This window comes from Oncorhynchus mykiss, chromosome 10, assembly GCF_013265735.2.
Source record: "Oncorhynchus mykiss isolate Arlee chromosome 10, USDA_OmykA_1.1, whole genome shotgun sequence".
NCBI lineage: Eukaryota > Metazoa > Chordata > Actinopteri > Salmoniformes > Salmonidae > Oncorhynchus > Oncorhynchus mykiss.
Genome location: NC_048574.1, coordinates 4,181,381 through 4,202,055, shown reverse-complemented (window position 1 = coordinate 4,202,055; position 20,675 = coordinate 4,181,381). Strand labels below are relative to the sequence as shown.

General features: G+C 42.3%; 1 protein-coding gene across 1 annotated transcript in view; it reads right to left on the bottom strand.

The window, feature by feature from the left end:
• The window catches only part of trpc6a (transient receptor potential cation channel, subfamily C, member 6a), a 54,071-nt gene extending 34,419 nt beyond the window's left edge, over positions 1 to 19,652 (bottom strand). The window contains exons 1-4 of the mRNA XM_021617324.2: positions 19,115 to 19,652; positions 4,851 to 5,010; positions 781 to 949; positions 558 to 690 (exon numbers count right to left, since the gene is read on the bottom strand). Coding sequence (XP_021472999.1) covers positions 558 to 690; positions 781 to 949; positions 4,851 to 5,010; positions 19,115 to 19,245 — 593 coding nt within the window. The 5' untranslated portion in view covers positions 19,246 to 19,652. The remainder of the gene's footprint in view (positions 1 to 557; positions 691 to 780; positions 950 to 4,850; positions 5,011 to 19,114) is intronic.
• Between the last annotated feature and the right edge of the window lie 1,023 nt (positions 19,653 to 20,675).

Below are 20,675 nucleotides of genomic sequence, written 5' to 3'. Positions count from 1 at the left end.
CTGTATGTAATAACACAAAAATATTCTGGGCCAATAATGTAAGATATAATACATTGTCTAGTTTATGTCTAGGTAATCCTGTTTAATGCAGTCTTTTAAATGTATCATGTAGTAAAACTGCATAAGTGTTGCTCTCCACTATTAGGAGTAAGTTTTCTTAATGTCAATATTCAATATTAGGAGTAATAGGTCAATATTAGGAGTATAAGTTTTCTTAATGTTTTGTACACTCAGTGTTAGCTGCTAGAATTTATTATTTTATTTTTTATTTAACTAGGCAAGTTAGTTAAGATCAAATTCTTATTTACAATGATGGCCTAGGAACGGTGGGTGAACTACTTGTTCAGGGGCAGATTGATAGATTTTTACCTTGTCAGCTCGGGGATCGAGCTAGCAACCTTTAGGTTACTGGCCCAACGCTAGGCCTAGAATCCCTGGGGTCACGTCACAGGAGAAACTAGAGAGAGAGAGACATACACGTACATAGACACACACACAAAAACAGACAGACAAGCATTACACACACACACACATACACACACACACACCCCTCTCACCGTGTCCCATCCTCATCATAAGCGTAGAAGTCATCCAACATGTCCACCTGGGCAGGGCTTGCTGTCAGGCGTTGCGCGTCACTGAACGAACGGTGGCCTAGCAACACCTCCGTTATACGTACATAACCTTTACCTAGGATACACACAGAGAGTAATGGAGTAAGTGTATCTCTCTCTCTCTTTCTCTCTCTCTCTATCAATCATCAATCAACCAATCACTCACTGATGGCCAGTAGCAGAGCGTCTCCCACCCTGGATAGCTCCACTCTCCCAAGCAGCAGCTCAGTCACCTCTAGATGCTCATTTGCCACCGCCAGCTGCAATGCATTCTGGCCCATGTAGTCTACTGCGTTGACGTTGAGACTGGGCATGTGTAGGACCATGCGTCGCACCTCGTGGGAGAAGTAAATGCTGGTTAAAAAACAGCGATATAATGCCCTGTGGTGAATTTAAGCCTGGTCCCAATGTCTGAAACAGATACACAACGCACTGTGGTGACATTAAACTAAAGTCCCCTGTATAATTTGGCATTATAAAGAGTTTTATGGTAAAGGTCTGTAATATCATGTTAAGGTCAATGTCCAAGCACCCATGGAAAATCTATTTGGCAAAATAAAAAATTCCCCATACAAATCTGTCAGTTTAAACGAGAAATATTGCTCGTTTTGCATTGGAATGCGTCTCAATCCACTGCATCTGCCGATGTAACACTTCCGCATCTGCAGTGAAACGTGATAGAGCTACAGCGGTGTTTGTGAGACCATGAGACATCCCGAAAATCAGTCTTCTCACAAAATCGTCTGTAGCTTCCGAACTGCCTTCAAACTATTATGACCTGTCATGACGTGACTATCATTAATGTGATGACATGCGATTTATCAAATAATTAACTATGTTGAATTATTATGTGATTAAATTAATCATATAACAATCAACCAATTAGTATCTTGGGGCACCATGGAAAAAGTTTGTTTAATGAGTTACCGTTTCCCGAATTAACTCAAGACTACAGTGGGGCAAAAAATTATTTAGTCAGCCACCAATTGTGCAAGTTCTCCCACTTAAAAAGATGAGAGAGGCCTGTAATGTTCATCATAGGTACACTTCAACTATGACAGACAAAATTAGAAAAAAAAATCCAGAAAATCACATTGTAGGATTTTTAATGAATTTATTTGCGAATTATGGTGGAAAAAAGTATTTGGTCAATAACAAAAGTTTATCTCAATACTTTGTTATATACTCTTTTTTGGCAATGACAGAGGTCAAACGTTTTCTGTAAGTCAATAAGTCAACCAATTTCTAGAGACTGTTGACATCTAGTGGAAGCCATAGAAACTGCAACCACATACCTCAGAAATCTAGATTCACATAGAAAACCAATTGAAAACACAGTCACCTCAAAAAATAAAATTCCTGGACAGTTTGTCCTCTGGGTTTCGCCTGCCAAATAAGTTCTGTTAAAAAACCTGTTGAGGATATGGCTGACTTATGCCCCCTTTGGAGGAATTGGGTACCCCTAGTAAACTGAAAAAACAAATTGTCAAAAATTGCTAATATATGCATATAATAATTATTATTGGATAGAAAACACTCTAAAGCTTCTAAAACCGTTGGAATTATGTCTGTAAGTATAGCAGAACTCACAGGGCAGGCATTCTTCCAAACTAGTTTTTGTGGTCATGAAAGTCGGAGCAACTTTGACGTCATCGCCCCCACCCTTCCCAACCAGTTATGAATCTGGGGAGACTTTCTATGTCTTCCACTAGATGTCCTCATTCAGTAGAGCTTTTAATCGTTCAAATCGCGCGAGAATTGGCCCTATGGGAGTGAAATTAGTGTGTGCCATGAGAAAATATGTTGTGCGTTGGGGCGCGAATTGGTCCCGGTCATTCCTTTGTTCCAGCACTTCTGGGAAGAGCTAACGATGACCGGTTGAATTGAAATTTGTTTTGTGTGTTTAAAACATCATAAAGCTTGCTTCTGTACTTAGTTTGACCTGTTTAGTCGACATATAATATGTCATTTTGAAGTTTTGATGCGCAACCTTTCTGGACCAGAGGACATTTTGGGTGCATTTCAGCTGATGTTATTAGCAGTAGCTAATACAAAGACACAAGACTTGAAACCAAACGATGTATTGGGTAAGTATGAAGCCTTCCAGAACATTCTGAATGAAGACCATCGAAGGTAAGGGAATATTTATGCTGAAATCTGTGTTTCTGTTGACTCCAACATTACGGAGAAATGTAGCTTATATCTGAGCGCCGTCTCAGAATATTGAATAGTGTGCGATTTCTGTAACGTTAAAAATCAATGTAACAAAGCGATTGCATAAAGAAGCAGTGTATCTTTCTAACTATATGTAGAACATGTATATTTAGTCAAAGTTTATGATGTCTATTTACGTTATCTTGAACATGAACTCAATGTAAATGGACATTTATGGATATAAATGGCATATTATTTAAAAAAAAAAATGTACTGTGTAACATGTCCTATTACTGTCATCTGATGAAGATTTTCAAAAGGTTAGTGAATGATTTATTTTTTAATCCTGCGTTTGTTGATTGCATGTTTTGGCTATTCAAATGAGCTGTGTCTGGTGGTTTGACATCTATATGTGCTATGTTTTCGCCGTAAAACATTTTAGAAATCTGACTTGCTGGCTAGATGAACAAGGTGTTTATCTTTCATTTGAGCTATTGGACTTGTTAATGTGTGGAGGTTAAATATTTCTAAGAATATTTTTGCGTTCCATGTGCCACCGTTCCAGCTGAACGTGGGAGGGTTGGTTCCCAACTGGGAACCAGTATCTCTAAAGAGTTTTAAACTCACAGACATCATTTTAACAGTTTTACAAACTTTAGAGTGTTTTCTATCCAAATCAACCAATTACGTTCATATCCTAGCTTCTGGGCCTGAGTAGCAGGCAGCTTACTTTGGGCACGCTTTTCATCCAGACATGAAAATAGTTCCCCCTAGCCCGAAGAGGTTTTAAAACATGTTGGCATTACAGACTCAGACAGAGAGAGGTTGAAAATGTCAGTGAAGACACTTGCCACTTTGTCAACGCGTGTTCGCAGTAACACGTCCTGGTAATCCGTCTGGCCCTGTGGCCTTGTGAATGTTGACCTGTTTAAAGGTCTTACTCACATCGACTGCAGAGAGTGTGATCACCCAGTCTTTCCCGAAACAGCTGATGCTCTCATGCATGTTTCAGCGAAGGTTTACCTTCTAACAGGACAACGACCCTAAGCACACAGCCAAACCTACACAGGAGTGGCTTTGGGACACGTCTCTGAATGTCCTTTAGTGGCCCAGCCAGAGATTGGACTTGAACCCGATCAAACATCTCTGGAGAGACTTGAAAATAGCTGTGCAGGGACGCTCCCCATCCGACCTGACAGAGCTGAGAGGATCTGCAGAGAAGAATGGGAGAAACTCCCCAAATACAGGTGTGCCAAGCTTGTAGCGCCACACCCAAGAAGACTCAAGGCTTTAATCACTGTTAAAGGTGCTTCAACAAAGTCCTGAGTGAAGGGTTTGAATATTTATTTTTTATTTTGAATAAATTAGCTACATTTTCTAAAAACCCGTTTTTGCTTACGGGGTATTGTGTGTAGATTGATGACGGAAAAACACAATTTAATACATTTTAGAATAAGTCTGTAACGCAGCAAAATGTAGAAAAAGTCAAGAGGACTGAATACCTTCCGATTAACTGTATATGACCCCTCTGTGGAAATGTGAGACTATACTGTACATTTTGGTGTTTTGCTCGAGAATGCCCACAGGACTCACAAGACTCATCTGAATGTCCCCCATGCCAGTTGAAAAAATGTAATGTTTCCTGATCTTTCTTATCTCTCAGATATAGTACAGACACTTCATAACAAACTTCCTTTAGATTTTTTGAGGGGGGACTGTAGCTGTTGTTCCATTTGGTGAATCTGTTATTCAATAAGTTTGTATGGGCTGATTTGGGATACTCTAAGGAGTCTTCTTAATCAAAAGTATCCTTGGTATGACCTTCTTAAAACAATTCCATATAGCTTAGTAGAACCCCTTCCCCAGCTTAGACAGGGTTTAGACTCTTATAAGTTAACTGACAGGGGTGTAACATTGTCATGGTAACAGTTCCTTATTGTTGATCCTTATTCTTGAACTGCATTGTTGAGTAGATTTAGCAAGTAAGCATTTCACTGTACCCTTTACACCTGTATTTTGTGCACGTGACCAATAAACGTGTATTTTATTTGACAGGGCTGTAATGTTGTCATGGTAACTGACCTCTGGGATATTGCCATACTCTGCCGCCTCCAGGAAACGCTGTTCTGCATCCGTGAGGCTGATGGGCGGATCCGAGAACATGTAGGCAGGGCCTCGAAGGGCCTGTCGTCGCTTAGCAACCGCCTGACGTGCCAGGAGCTGTCGCTCTGCACTGCTGCGACTGACAATTGAAACACAAATATACAAATGTAAATACACACATACACACACACACACACACACACACACGTCAACACACACACATATACAAACTGAAACCCCTACCTATATGTACAAATTACCTCGACTAACCTGTACCCCTGCACATTGACTCAGTGCCGGTACCCCCTGTATATAGCCTCCACATTGACTCTGTACCGGTACCCCTTGTATATAGCCTCCACATTGATTCGGTGCCGGTACCCCCTGTATATAGTCTCCACATTGACTCTCTGCAGGTACCCCCTGTATATAGCCTCCACATGGACTCTGTACCGGTACTCCTTGTATATAGCCTCCACATTGACTCGGTGCCGGTACCCCCTGTATATAGTCTCCACATTGACTCGGTGCCGGTAGCCCCTGTATATAGCCTCCACATTGACTCTGTGCTGGCCCCCTGTATATAGTCTCCACATTGACTCGGTGCCGGTACCCCCTGTATATAGCCTCCACATTGACTCAGTGCCAGTACCCCCTGTATATAGTCTCCACATTGACTCCGTACCGGTACCCTCTGTATATAGTCTCCACATTGACTCTGTACCGGTACCCCCTGTATATAGTCTCCATATTGACTCGGTGCCGGTACCCCCTGTATATAGTCTCCACATTGACTCTGTACCGGTACCCCCTGTATATAGTCTCCATATTGACTCGGTGCCGGTACCCCCTGTTTATAGCCTCGTTATTATTATTTTAGTGTTACTTCTTTCTTTTTTTTTTACTTTAATTTATTTAGTAAATATTTTTGAACTGCATTGTTGGTTAATACGGGCTTGTAATTAAGCATTCACGGTAAGGTCTACTACACCTGTTGTATTCGGCGCATGTGACAAATAAAATTTGATATGACAAACACACACACAATTCCTACTGCCGGTCCTTGTTATCGACAACAATCCTTCATAGAAGTGCTTATATTATTACGCATATTATTCGTCAATTGTGGGAATAAATTAAGATATGCAAGATTTTTTAACATTTTTTTTTTAAAGGCCCTAGGACCCATTTGTTCTTTTAAAGGATGGGCCCCCATCCCTTAAAGGCCCTAGGATCCATCTGCTCTTTTAAAGGATGGGCCCCCATCCCTTAAAGGCCCTAGGATCCATCTGCTCTTTTAAAGGATGGGCCCCCATCCCTTAAAGGTCCTAGGACCAATCTGCTCTTTTAAAGGATGGGCCCCCATCTCTTAAAGGCCCTAGGACCCATCTGCTCTTTTAAAGGATGGGCCCCAATCTCTTAAATGTCTTAGGATCCATATGCTCATTTTAAAGGATGGGCCTCTATCTCTTCAAGGTCATAGGATCCATGTGTACAGGGATGGTCAGCCAGTCACTGGGAGGACAACCCAACTTGGGATGAGGGGATGTTTTAGCGGGTGGAATATTGGAGGACAAATAGTTTTACTTAGTCGCAGCTACAGCGTAAAAGTGCAACCAGCTCAATTCGGGTTTATGTAACAATATTTGAAACTTTGTTTTTTACATTGGAAAAAAGTAGAGACTCAGAGCAGTTGAGGAACAATGGGAAAGTAATTCTGCTTTGAAAGTTGATAAACTTGTAACTTCACTTTTGAGAAAATAGCCTTGAATGTTTAGGTACACCTACTGGAGAGCTCTTCTTTGTCTACACCCATTCAGCATTGTTCTCAACCTCTAAAGCCATCTCTTTAAGGATTCACATGTGAGGCCAAGTACTAAATAACCAAAGATTTCAAGACTAAAGGCTGGTTTATACTACGGGTGTATTCATAAATTTAATCTGGAGTGGCAGAGTGTGTTCAGAGTGCGCTCAGTATGTTTGTAAACTCAGAGCATTGCCAGATTGTCCATTTGTAAATTCAGAGCGTTTCACTCTGGAGCATTCAAAGCCACACTGGACGCTCTGGCCGAGGAGTAGAGTTGATGAGCGTTCTGACCTAACAACAGTAGTCAAGCTAACTGGCTAACGTTGGCTAGATTGCTAACTACTTCCAGACACAAATGAGAGAACTGCTCACTCACCGTTTTACTCACCCTAGCAGAGCTGGTTAGGCTGTTTTTATGTTATCGAGAGCATTGGTGACTGCAACTGTGCTGCTGGCAACAAATGATTTACACTTTTTTGCCAACGTTTTCTGACACCGGCCATATTCAACGGGTGTTGAGCGTTCGTAAATGCATCAGTTATTATGCACACTTAGACAAGAATGCTTTGAAATCGGAGTAGATAGCCAGAGCGAATTCACCAGCTATGCCTATCGACACTTGTCGCAGTGATATCATGAACATTGCACTGAAATGGTTACTTTTTAATGTATTTTTTATAAGTTGAAAACAAGTTCTCATTTGAGACTGCGACCTGGCCAAGATAAAGCATAGCAATTCGACACATACAACAACACAGAGTTACACATGGAATAAACAAAACATAGTCAATAATACAGTAGAACAAAAGAAAACAAAAAGTCTATATACAGTGAGTGCAAATGAGGTAAAATAAGAAGTTAAGACAATAAATAGGCCATGGTGGCGAAGTAATTACAATATAGCAATTAAACACTGGAATGGTAGATGTGCAGAAGAGGAATGTGTAAGTAGAGATACTGGGGAGCAAAGGAGCAAGATAAATAAAGAAATACAGTATGGGGATGAGGTAGGTAGATAGATGGGATGTTTACAGATGGGCTATGTACAGGTGCAGTGATCTGTGAGCTGCTCTGACAACTGGTGCTTAAAGCTAGTGAGGGAGATATGAGTCTCCAACTTCAGTGATTATTGCAGTTCGTTCCAGTCATTGGCAGCAGAGAACTGGAAGGAAAGACGACCAAAGGAGGAATTGGCTTTGGGGTTGACCAGTGAGATATACCTGCTGGAGCGCGTGCTACGAGTGGGTGCTGCTACGGTGACCAGTGAGCTGAAATAAGGCATGGCTTTACCTAGCAGGGACTTGTAGATAACAGGTAGCCAGTGGGTTTGGCGATGAGTATGAAGCGAAGGCCAACCAACGAGAGCGTACAGATCGCAATGGTGAGTAGTGTTTGGGGCTTTGGTGACAAAACGGATGGCACTGTGATAGACTGCATCCAGTTTGTTGAGTAGAGTGTTGGAGGCTATTTTATAGATGACATCACCGAAGTCGAGGATCGGTAGAATGGTCAGTTTTACGAGGGTATGTTTGGCAGCATGAGTGAAGGATGCTTTGTTGCGTTATAGGAAGCCGATTCTAGATTTAATTTTGGATTGGAGATGCTTAATGTGAGTCTGGAAGGAGAGTTTACAGTCTAACCAGACACCTAGGTATTTGTAGTTGTCCACGTATTCTAAGTCAGAGCCGTCCAGAGTAGTGATGCTGGATGGGCGAGCAAGTGCGGGCAGTGATCGGTTGAATAGCATGCATTTAGTTTTACTTGCATTTAAGAGCAATTGGAGGCCACGGAAGGAGAGTTGTATGGCATTGAAGCTCGTCTGGAGGTTAGTTAACACAGTGTCCAAAGAGGGGCCAGAGGTATACAGAATGGTGTAGTCTGCGTAGAGGTGTATCAGAGAATCACCAGCAGCAAGAGCAACATCATTGATGTTTACAGAGAAGAGAGTTGGCCCGAGGATTGAACCCTGTGGCACCCCCATAGAGACTGCCAGAGGTCTGGACAATAGGCCCTCCGATTCGACACACTGAACTCGATCAGAGAAGTAGTTGGTAAACCAGGCGAAGCAATCATTTGTGAAACCAAGGCTGTCGAGTCTGCCAATAAGAATGTGGTGATTGACTAAGTCGAAAGCCTTGGCCAGGTCGATGAATACGGCTGCACAGTAATGTCTCTTATCGATTGCGGTTATGATGACGTTTAGAACCTTGAGCGTGGCTGAGATGCACCCATGACCAACTCTGAAACCAGATTGCATAGCGGAGAAGGTATGGTGGGATTCGAAATGGTCCGTAATCTGTTTGTTAACTTGGCTTTCGAAGACCTTAGAAAGACAGGGTAGGATAGATATAAGTCTGTAGCAGTTTGGGTCTAGAGTGTCACCCCCTTTGAAGAGGAGGGTGACCACAGCAGCTTTCCAATCTTTGGGAATCTCAGACGATATGAAAGAGAGGTTTAACAGGATAGTAATAGGGGTTGCAACAATTTTGGAAGATAATTTTAGAAAGAGAGTGTCCAGATTGTCTAGCCCAGCTGATTTGTAGGGGTCCAGATTTTTGCAGCTCTTTCAGAACATCTGCTATCTGGATTTTGGGTGAAGGAGGAATGGGGGAGGCTTTGGCAAGTTTGCAGTGGAGGGTGCCGGGCAGTTGACCTGGGTAGGGGTAGCCAGGTGGAAAGCATGGCCAGCCGTAGAGAAATGCTTATTGAAATTCTCAACTATAGTGGATTTATCGGTGGTGACATTGTTTCCTAGCCTCAGAGCAGTGTGCAGCTGGTAGGAGGTGCTCTAATTCTCCATGGACTTTACAGTGTCCCAGAACTTTTTTGAGTTAGTACTACAGGATGCAAATTTCTGTTTGAAAAAGCTAGCCTTAGCTTTCCTAACTGCTTGTGTATATTTGTTCCTAACTTCCCTGAAAAGTTGCATATTACGGGGGATATTCGATGCTAATGCAGTACGCCACAGGATGTTTTTGTACTGGTCAAGGGCAGACAGGTCTGAAGTAAACCAAGGACTATATCTATTCCTGGTTCTACATTTTTTTAATGGGGCATGCTTATTTAAGATGGTGAGGAAGGCACTTTTAAAGAATAGCCAGGCATCATCTACTGACGGGATGAGATCAATGTCATTCCAGGATATCCCGGCCAGATCGATTACAAATGCCTGCTCGCAGAAGTGTTTTAGGGAGCGTTTGACAGTGATGAGGGGTGGTTGTTTGTTCGCAGACCCATTACGGACACAGGCAATGAGGCAGTGATTGCTGAGATCTTGATTGAAAACAGCAGAGGTGTATTTGGAGGGCGAGTTAGTTAGGATGACATCTATGAGGGTGCCCGTGTTTACGGATTTGGAGTTGTTCCTGGTTGGTTCATTGATAATTTGTGTGAGATTGAGGGCATCAAGCTTGGATTGTAGGATGGCCGGGGTGTTAAGCATGTCCCAGTTTAGGTCACCTAGTAGCACGAGCTCAGAAGATAGATGGGGGGCAATCAATTCACATATGGTATCGAGTGCACAGCTGGGGGCAGAGGGAGGTCTATAGCAAGTGGCAATAGTGAGAGACTTGTTTCTGGAAAGGTGCATTTTTAGAAGTAGAAGCTCGAATTGTTTGGATACAGACTTGGATAGTAATACAGAACTCTGCAGGCTATCTTTGCAGTAGATTGCAACTCCGTCCCCTTTGGCAGTTCTATCTTGGCGGAAAATGTTATAGTTAACAATGGAGATTTCAGACACGGCTAAGACATCTGGGTTGGCAGAGTGCTAAAGCAGTGAGTAAAACAAACTTAGGGAGTAGGCTTCTAATGTAAACATGCATGAAACCAAGGATTTTATGGTTACAGAAGTCAACAAATGAGAGCACCTGGGGAGTGGGAGTGGAGCTAGGCACTGCAGGACCTGGATTAACCTCTACATCACCAGAGGAACAGAGGAGAAGTAGGATAAGGGTACGGCTAACGGCTATACGAACTGGCGGTCTAGCACGTTCGGAACAGAGAGTAAAAGGAGCAGGTTTCTGGGCACGATAGCATAGATTCAAGGCATAGTATACAGACAAAAATAAGGTAGGATGTGAGTACATTGGAGGTAAACCTAGGCATTGAGTAATGATGAGAGAGATATAGTCTGTAGAGACGTTTAAACCAGGTAATGTCATTGCCTATGTAGGAGGTGAAACAACATGCTTGGTTAAGGTATATTGAGCAGAGCTCTACAGTGAAATAAGACAGTAATCACTAACTAGGACAGTAATGGACAAGGCATATTGATATTAGAGAGAGGCATGCGTAGCCAAGTGAACATATGGGTCCACTGAGTGGTTGGGCTGACTGGGGACACGGCGATTCAGACAGTTAGCAGGCCAATGCTAACATGCTAACAGTTAGTAGGCCGGGGCTAAACAAGCTAGCAGTTAGCAGACCAGGTTAGCAAGCAAGCATAGTGGAATATTCTGTTTTGACATGTATCTAGCTAGCTAAACAAAGAACCATAATCCCAACTCATGGTTACTAGCCTGCATGAAGCAACAGTTAGCTAACCAACCAGGTTCAATGTTAGCTAGCCAACAATAGGCTATAACTATCAATTTTAATGGCTCTGAGATACAAAAAATATAACTACACAGATCTCACACGTGTAACGTCAGCTAGCTAGCAACCAGTACACTAACTTGAAATGAAAATGACTTTGACAAAATTAGAAATGTGTAATATCTGAAAATGGTAGCTAGCTAGACTATCTTACTAATGTACATGGATGAACACTTCTCCCTCTCTGTCACGGATGCCATGGTTGCCCTTTGTTTGAAGATGTGATCCGGAGACAGGTGTTTTATACAACAGCCTTCTGTGTTGCCTTTTCGACTCCGTCGGCATGTTTGCAATCAAACGCCAGACGTTTCTCCATCTCCTTAGCTATCATACTCTAATTCCACTGATTTCAAAACTCGGTCCTCCAGAAAGTGGAGAGCAACACATGCAGTTTTACTACATGATATCTTTCAAAAAAGCCACGTTAGAAAGGAGTACCTACACATACTGACCAGCTCATGTTATAGACAGAAGCATGTTACATGGCAGACCAAGCCGAACTCATCTCTCGGCATGTCTAGCCCACTCATTATCTCAGCCAATCATGCTTACTTTTTCTGTGACTAAACCAACCAGGCTCATAATTTTACAATTGTATTTGTATTTACAGATGGCATAGAAGTCTGTTATTAAGGCTTATGAAAGTTCACATTTTCCAGAATGCATTTCTTCCCAGAATGCATTTCTTCCCAAAAAACGACACGCAACATATAGTTTCCAGAAACGAGACACAAATGGACACTCAATTATCATGGTACTTCTTAATGGTAAGTTTACAAACATATATTATGTTAAGTATAATAAAAACATGTATCTCATTATGTTATGTAGAATCAGAACTTGTATCTCATTATGGTAAGTGGTGAAATCAATATAGCTAGTTATAATTGTAATGGCTTAGCAGATAATGAGAAAAGACGATCAGTATTTATCAGTATTCAGACCCCTTGACATTCCACATTTTGTTACCTTACAGCCTTATTCTAAAATGGATTAAATTATTAAATTATTATTTTCCCCTCAATCTACACACAATATCCCATAATGACAAAGCATAAACAGGTTTTGTAAATGTATATATTTTTTTAATATCACATTTACATAAGAATTCAGACCCTTTACTCAGTACTTTGTTGAAGCACCTTTGGCAGCGATTACAGCTTGGAGTCTTCTTAGGTATGATACAAGCGTGGCACACCTGTATTTGGGTTGTTTCTCCCATTCTCTCTGCAGATCATGTCTAGCTCTGTCAGATTGGATGGGGAGCATCGCTACATAGCTATTTTCAAGTCTCTCCAGAGATGTTCGATCAGGTTCAAGTCTGCCTTCTGGCTGGGCCACTCAGGGACATTCAGAGAAGCCACTCCCCACAGCATGATGCTGCCACCACCATGCTTCACTGTAGGGATGGTGCCAGGTTTCCTCCAGATGTGACACTTGGTATTCAGGCCAAAGAGTTCAATCTTGGTTTCATCAGCAATCTTGTTGTTGTCTTTTAGGTGACTTTTGGCAAACTCCAAGCGGGCTGTCATGTGCCTTTTATTGAGGACTGGCTTCCGTCTGTCCACTCTACCATAAAGGCCTGATTGGTGGAGTACTGCAGAGATGGTTTTACTTCTGGAAGGTTATTCCATTACCATAGGGGAAGTCGAGAGCTCTGTCAGAGTGACCATTGGGTTCTTGGTCACCTCCCTGACCAAGGCCCTTCTCCCCCGATTGCTCAGTTTGGTCAGGCAGCCAGCTGTAGGAAACGTCTTGGTGGTTCCAAACTTCTTCCATTTAAGAATAATGGAGGCCACTGTGATCTTGGGGACCTTCAATGTTACTCAAATGCTTTGGTACTTTTCCCCAGATCTGTGCCTCGGCACAATCCTGTCTTGGAGCTCTACGGACAATTCCTTCGACCTCAATGCTTAGTTTTTGCTCTGACATGCACTGTCAACTGTGGGACCTTATAAGTGTGTGCCTTTCCAAATCATGTCCAATCAATTGAATTTACCTCTGGTGGACTCCAATCAAGTTGTATAAACATCTCAAGGATGCTCAATGGAAACAGGATGCACCTGAGCTCAATTTCGAGGCTCATAGCAAAGGGTCAGCGTAGAGTGGAAAGCTTTCCCAGAAGAGTGGAGGCTGTTACAGCAGTAGAGGTTTGACCAACTCCCTATTAATGCCTGTGATTTTGGAATGAGATGTTCTTTTGTTCATACTTTTGTTCATGTGGTGTATATTTACAGGAAAAACTATACGGGGGATTGGAAATGATGCAGACATTTAAATTGATAGAAACCACAAACTTCCTGCAAGATTAAAGCTGATCTACCCCCAAAAGATAAACAAAAACATCTATAATGAGTCTTTGCCGGTATTAGGAAAAGTACTGAGCTGTTACTGTAATCTTCAACAGCTGTTACTGTAAGCTTCAACAGTTGTTACTATAACCTTCAACAACTATTACTGTAACCTTCAACAGCTGTTACTATAACCTTCAACAACTATTATTGTAACCTTCAACAGCTGTTACTATAACTGTTACGAGAGGTGCTCTCATTTTATCTATAAACATAGACAGGGCTCTAACTCCTCTAGCTCCACAATGAGATAGGATGCAGGCCAAGCAGCTGTTAGCCAGCCTGCCAGCATAGTGGAGTCTGCCACTAGCACAGTCAGTGTAGTCAGCTCAGCTATCCCCATGGAGACCGTGTCTGTGCCTCGATCTAGGTTGGGAAAACTAAACATGGCAGTGTTCACCTTAGCAATCTCACTGGAATAAAGACCTATATTCCTGTCATGATTGAAAGAGATTGTGATATTGCACATCTCAAAATAGGGCTACTTAATGTTAGATCCCTCACTTCCAAGGCAGTTATAGTCAATGAACTAATCACTGATCATAATCTTGATGGGATTGGCCTGACTGACACATGGCTTAAGCCTGATGAATTTACTGTGTTAAATGAGGCCTCTCTTCCTGGTTACACTAGTGACCATATCCCCCATTCATCCCGCAAAGGTGGAGGTGTTGCTAACATTTACAATTTCAATTTACAAAAAAAGACTGTGTTTTTGTCTTTTGAGCTTCTAGTCATGAAATCTATGCAGCCTACTCAGTAACTTTTTATAGCTACTGTTTACAGGCCTCCTGGGCCATATACATCGTTCCTCACTGAGTTCCCTGAATTCCTATAGGACCTTGTAGTCATGGCAGATAATATTCTAATTTTTGATGACTTTAATATTCACATGGAAAAGTCCACAGACCCCCTCCAAAAGGCTTTCGGAGCAATCATCGACTCAGTGGGTTTTGTCCAACATGTCCGGACCTACTCACTGCCACGGTCATACTCTGGACATAGTTTGGTCCCTTGGAATAAATGTTGTGGATCTTAATGTTTTTCCTCATAATCCTGGACTATCGGACCACCATTTTATTATGTTTGCAATTGCAACAAATCATCTTTTTAGACCCCAACCAAGGATCATCAAAAGCTGTGCCATAAATTCTCAGACAACCCAAAGATTCCTTGATGCCCTTCCAGACACCCTCCACCTACCAAAGGAGGTCAGAGTACAAACATTGGTTAGCCACCTAACTGAGGAACTACATTTAACCTTGCGCAATACCCTAGATGCAGTCGCACCCCTAAAAACATTTGTCATAAGAAACTAGCTCCCTGGTATATAGAAAATTCCCGAGCCCTGAAGCAAGCGTACAGAAAATTGGAACAGAATTGGCACTACACCAAACTGGATATCGTCTGACTCTCTTGGAAAGACAGCACCGTGCAATATCGAAGAGCCCTCACTGCTGCTCGATCATCCTATTTTTCCAAATGAATTGAGGAGAATAAGAACAATCCTAAATGTATTTTTGATCCTGTAGCAAAGCTAACTAAAAAGCAGCATTCTGTAAGAGAGATAGATGGCTTTCACTTCAGCAGTGAAATTCATTAACTTCTTTGACGAAAATATCATAATCATTAGAAAGCAAATTATGGACTCCTCTTTAAATTTGTGTATTTCTCCAAAGCTCAGTTGTCCTGAGTCTGCACAACATTGACATGACATAGGATCAAGGGAGACACTCAAGTTTTTTTTATCCTATATCTCTTGAAACATTCATGAAAATAGTAATGGCCTCTGAACCTTCAAGCTGCATACTGGACCCTATTCCAACTAAACTACTGAAAGAGCTGCTTCCTGTGCTTGGCCCTGCTATGTTGAACATAATAAACGGCTCTCTATCCACCGGATGTGTACCAACCTCACTAAAAGTGGCAGTAATAAAGCCTCTCTTGAAAAAGCCAAACCTTGACCCAGAAAATATAAAAAACTATCGGCCTATATCGAATCTTCCATTCCTCTCAAAACATTTTGAAAAAGCTGTTGCGTAGCAACTCACTGCCTTCTTGAAGACAAACAATGTATATGAAAAAATACGACAAATATTTTACTTGTAAACTCGGACAAAACAGAGATGCTTGTTCTGGGTCCCAAGAAACAGAGATCTTCTGTTGGATCTGTCAATTAATCTTGATGGTTGTACAGTCGTCTTAAATAAAACTGTGAAGGACCTCGGCATTACTCTGAACCCTGAACTCTCTTTTGACGAACATATCAAGACTGTTTCAAGGACAGATTTTTTCCATCTATGTAACATTGCAAAAAATGTGGAACTTTCTGTCCAGAAATTATGCAGAAAAATTAATCCATGCTTTTGTTACTTCTAGGTTAGACTACTGCAATGCTCTACTTTCCGGCTACCCAGATAAAGCACTAAATAAACTTCAGTTAGTGTTAAACACAGCTGCTAGAATCTTGACTAGAACCAAAAATGTGATCATATTACTCCAGTGCTAGCCTCCCTACACTGGCTTCCTGTTAAGGCAAGGGCTGATTTCAATGTTCTACTGCTAATCTACAAAGTATTACATGGGCTTGCTCCTACCTATCTCTCCGATTTGGTCCTGCCGTCCATACCTACACGTACGCTATGGTCACAAGACGCAGGCCTCTTTATTGTCCCTAGAATTTCTAAGGTGGTCTGCCTATCCATGTGAGAGATGCAGACTCGGTCTCAGCCTTTATTGAAGACTCATCTCTTCAGTAGGTTGAGTGTAGTCTGGCCCAGGAGTGTGAAGGTGAATGGAAAGGCACTGAAGCAACGAACCACCCTTGCTGTCTCTGCCTGGCCGGTTCCCCTCTCTCCACTGGGATTCTCTGCCTCTGACCCTGTTACAGGGGCTGAGTCACTGGCTTACTGGTGCGTCACTTGAGTGGGTTGAGTCACTGACGTGATCTTCCTGTCCGGGTTGGCGCCCCCCTCGGGTTTGTGCCGTGAGAGAGATCTTCGTGGCCTATACACTGCCTTGTCTTCGGGTAGTAAGTTGGTGGTTGAAGATATCCTTCTAGTGGTTGTGGGGTTGTGCTTTGGCAAAGTGGGTGGGGTTATATCCTGCCTGGTTGGCCCTGTCCGGGGGTACCGTCGGACATGGCCACAGTGTCTCCCGACCCCTCCTGTCTCAGCTTCCAGCATTTATGCTGCAATAGTTTGTGTTGGGGGGCTCCTGTCTAATCCGGTGTCCTGCGTGAATTTAAGAATGTTCCCTCTAATTCTCTCTCTCTCCCCTCCAGGGGGACCTGAGCCCTGGGACCATGCCTCAGGACTACCTGGCCTGATGACTCCTCTCTGTCCCCAGTACACCTGGTCATGCTGCTGCTCCAGTTTCAACTGTTTTGCCTGCGGCTATGGAACCCTGACCTGTTCACCAGACGTGCTACCTGCTGTTATTGATTCTCTCCCTCTACCGCACCTACTGTCTGGAACTCTGAATGCTCGGCTATGAAAAGCCAACTGACATTTTATTTATCATTTATTTATTTTTTATCTAAACTTTATTTAACTAGGCAAGTCAGTTAAGAACAAATTCTTATTTACAATGACGACCTATGAACAGAACATTTACTCCTGAGGTGCTGACCTGTTGCACCCTCTACAACCACTGTGATCATTATTACTATTTGACCCTGCTGGTCATCTATGAACATTTGAACATCTTGGCCATGTACAGTTATAATCTCCACCCGGCACAGCCAGAAGAGGACTGGCCACCCCTCAGAGCCTGGTTCCTCTCTAGGTTTCTTCCTAGGTTCCTGCCTTTTAGGGAGTTTTTCCTAGCCACCGTGCTTCTTCATCTGCATTGCTTGCTGTTTGGGGTTTTAGGCTGGGTTTCTGTACAGCACTTTGTGACATTGACTGGTGTAAAAAGGGCTTCATAAATACATTTGATTCATTGATTGATTAACCGACTATAACCTTCAACAGCTGTTACTATAACCTTCGACAGCTGCTTAAAGACACAATCAGTCATTCACTTCTCAGCCAAATATCAGCCCAGCCACTTGGTTTACTATAAAGGTGAAGGATGGGGCTGGAGCTTTAGCCTAGGTGGAAGATACCCAGGTGTCACGCTCTGACCTTTAGTATCTCTGTTTTCTATATATTTTGGTTAAGTCGGGGTGTGACTTGGGTGGGTATGCTAGTTTTTGTATTGTCTAAGGGTTTTGTATGTCTAGAGGTTTTGTAGGTATTCATATGTCTATGGTGGCCTGATATGGTTCCCAATCAGAGGCAGATGTTTATCATTGTCTCTGATTGGGGATTATATTTAGGTGGCCATTTACCCTTTTGTGTTTGTGGGTTCTTGTTCTATATTTAGTTGACTTTAGTGACACCAGGTTAGGACAAGAGGATTCCAATATCCCATAACTCTGCATGAATTCATTAGAATTCTAAACAATGGTGCTAGTTCCATGAATTCTAAACAATGGCGCTAGTCCCATGAATACTAAACAATGGCGCTAGTTCCATGAATTCTAAACAATGGTGCTAGTCCCATGAATTCTAAACAATGGCGCTAGTTCCATGAATTCTAAACAATGGTGCATGTCCCATGAATTCTAAACAATGGTGCTAGTCCCATGAATTCTAAACAATGGTGCATGTCCCATGAATTCTAAACAATGGTGCATGTCCCATGAATTCTAAACAATGGTGCTAGTCCCATGAATTCTAAACAATGGTGCATGTCCCATGAATTCTAAACAATGGTGCTAGTCCCATGAATTCTAAACAATGGTGCTAGTCCCATATGAATCCTAAACAATGGTGCTAGTCCCATGAATTCTAAACAATGGTGCTAGTCCCATGAATTCTAAACAATGGTGCTAGTCCCATGAATTCTAAACAATGGTGCTAGTCCCATGAATTCTAAACAATGGTGCTAGTCCCATGAATTCTAAACAATGGCGCTAGTCCCATTCATCTGTTTGTTTTCCAAATGTTCTGTACGTGAATACAACTTGTCCTAACCTTTATTATCTTCATCTTAGGGGTTAGTCCCATCATCTCTGCCAACTCAGTTTGTTGTCGTATCAAGTGCCATGTCATGATATGAAACCATAATCAGAGTGGGCTACAACACCTTGTCCCCTATCTAAATCAACCTGTTTTTGTCTATAACCTGCAATTTAGCTCTTAATTGCTCATGTGTACAAGATCAAAATAAACCTCACTATAATACACCTTTCTCTACACAGACAGGTTAAAAGCATAAAGACTACACTAAAGTGTAATCCAGACCTACAGAAAGTCTGTTCCATTTGTCTATTTTTCTTGCCTTGTATTCTGCACATAAAGGGTTAGTAAATCTATTACGTATTACTCTGGAAATCAGATTAGTTTAGGCCTACGTTATCAGTCACTATTTGAAACAACTTAAAAATGCAAGTCAGAAGGATAACTTATTATTTTAGGCTGAATCAGAGCCATGTCACTCACCCTGGGTAGTATCCATGGTAACTGGAACAGTTGTCATCTCCAAAGTCTGCATTGATGAGCAGGTTGTCACGACTCCTGACCCTCCGCTCGATCACATGGTTCTGTTCCGACACAGACCGGCGCTGGTTCATCTTCTGACCGCTCCACAACTGCTAAACAACCACTTCAGACCACTAAAGACTAATGCAGAAAACTATAGATAACTACAGATCAGGACAGATAACTACTGACATCTACAGACTACTACAGACCACTAGACTACTACAGACCACTACAGACCACTACAGAGAACTACAGACCACAATCCACAACGGCCGCTCTTGCTGCTGGTTGCCGCTCTAGGGTTCTGACATCTCACACACACGGAGGAGCCAATACAGCAACGCGTGGCCTCTGTCATTCGTTCTCACTCTCTCTTTCTCTACTTTCTCTCTCGCTCTCTCTCTCCAACTGCCTCTCCTCCCTTCTCTCTCTCTCACCTCTTTCTCCCCCTCTCTCTCAATTAATTTATATTCAAATTGGCTTTATTGGCATATAAACATATGATTATATTGCCAAAACAAATTAAATAAACAATAAACACAAGTGAGAAGAAACACATGTAACAGCAGTAAAACATTGCACTGCAAAAGGTTTTTAAAAATACATTTTAAGTGTTAACTTATCAGCTATGTACAGTGTTTATCTCTCTCTCTCTACCCCATCTCTCTACCCCCTCTCTCTCAACCCGCTTCCTTCTCTCTCTCTCCACCCCCTTCTCTCTCTACCCCCCTCTCTCTCTACCCCCTCTCTCTCAACCCCCTTCTCTCTCTCTCTCCACCCCTTCTCCCTCTCTACCCCCTCTCTCCACCCCCTCTCTCTCCACCCCCTTCTCTCTCTAACTCCTCTCTCTCTCCACCCCCTTCTCTCTCTCTCTCTCCACCCCCTCTCTATCCCCCTCTCTCTCCACCCCCTTCTCTCTCTAACCCCCCCTCTCTCCACCCCTTCTCTCTCTCCACCCCTTCTCTCTCTCCACCCCATTCTCTCTCCACCCCATTCTCTCTCCACCCCCTCTATCTACCCCCCCTCTCCCTCTACCCCCCCCTCTCTATCCACCCCCTTCTCTCTTTAACCTCCTCTCTCTCCACCCCCCCCTCTCTCTCTCTACCTACCCCCTCTATCTCAATTTATTTTTCAATTTAAGGGGCTTTATTGGCATGGTTAACATATGTTAACATTGCCAAAGCAAGTGAAATAGATCAACAAAAGTGAAATAAACAATAAAAAATTAACAGTAAACATTACACTCACAGAATTTCAAATGTCATATTATGTCTATATACAGTGTTGCAACGATGTGCAAATACTTAAAGTACAAAAGGGAAAATAAATAATCCGAAATATTTGTTGTATTTACAATGTTGTTTATTCTTCACTGGTTGAACTTTTCTTGTGGCAACAGGTCACAAATCTTGCTGCTGTGATGGAACACTGTGGTATTTCACCCAGTAGATATGGGAGTTAATCAAAATTGGATTTGATTTCAAATTCTTTGTGGATCTGTGTAATCTGAGGAAAATAT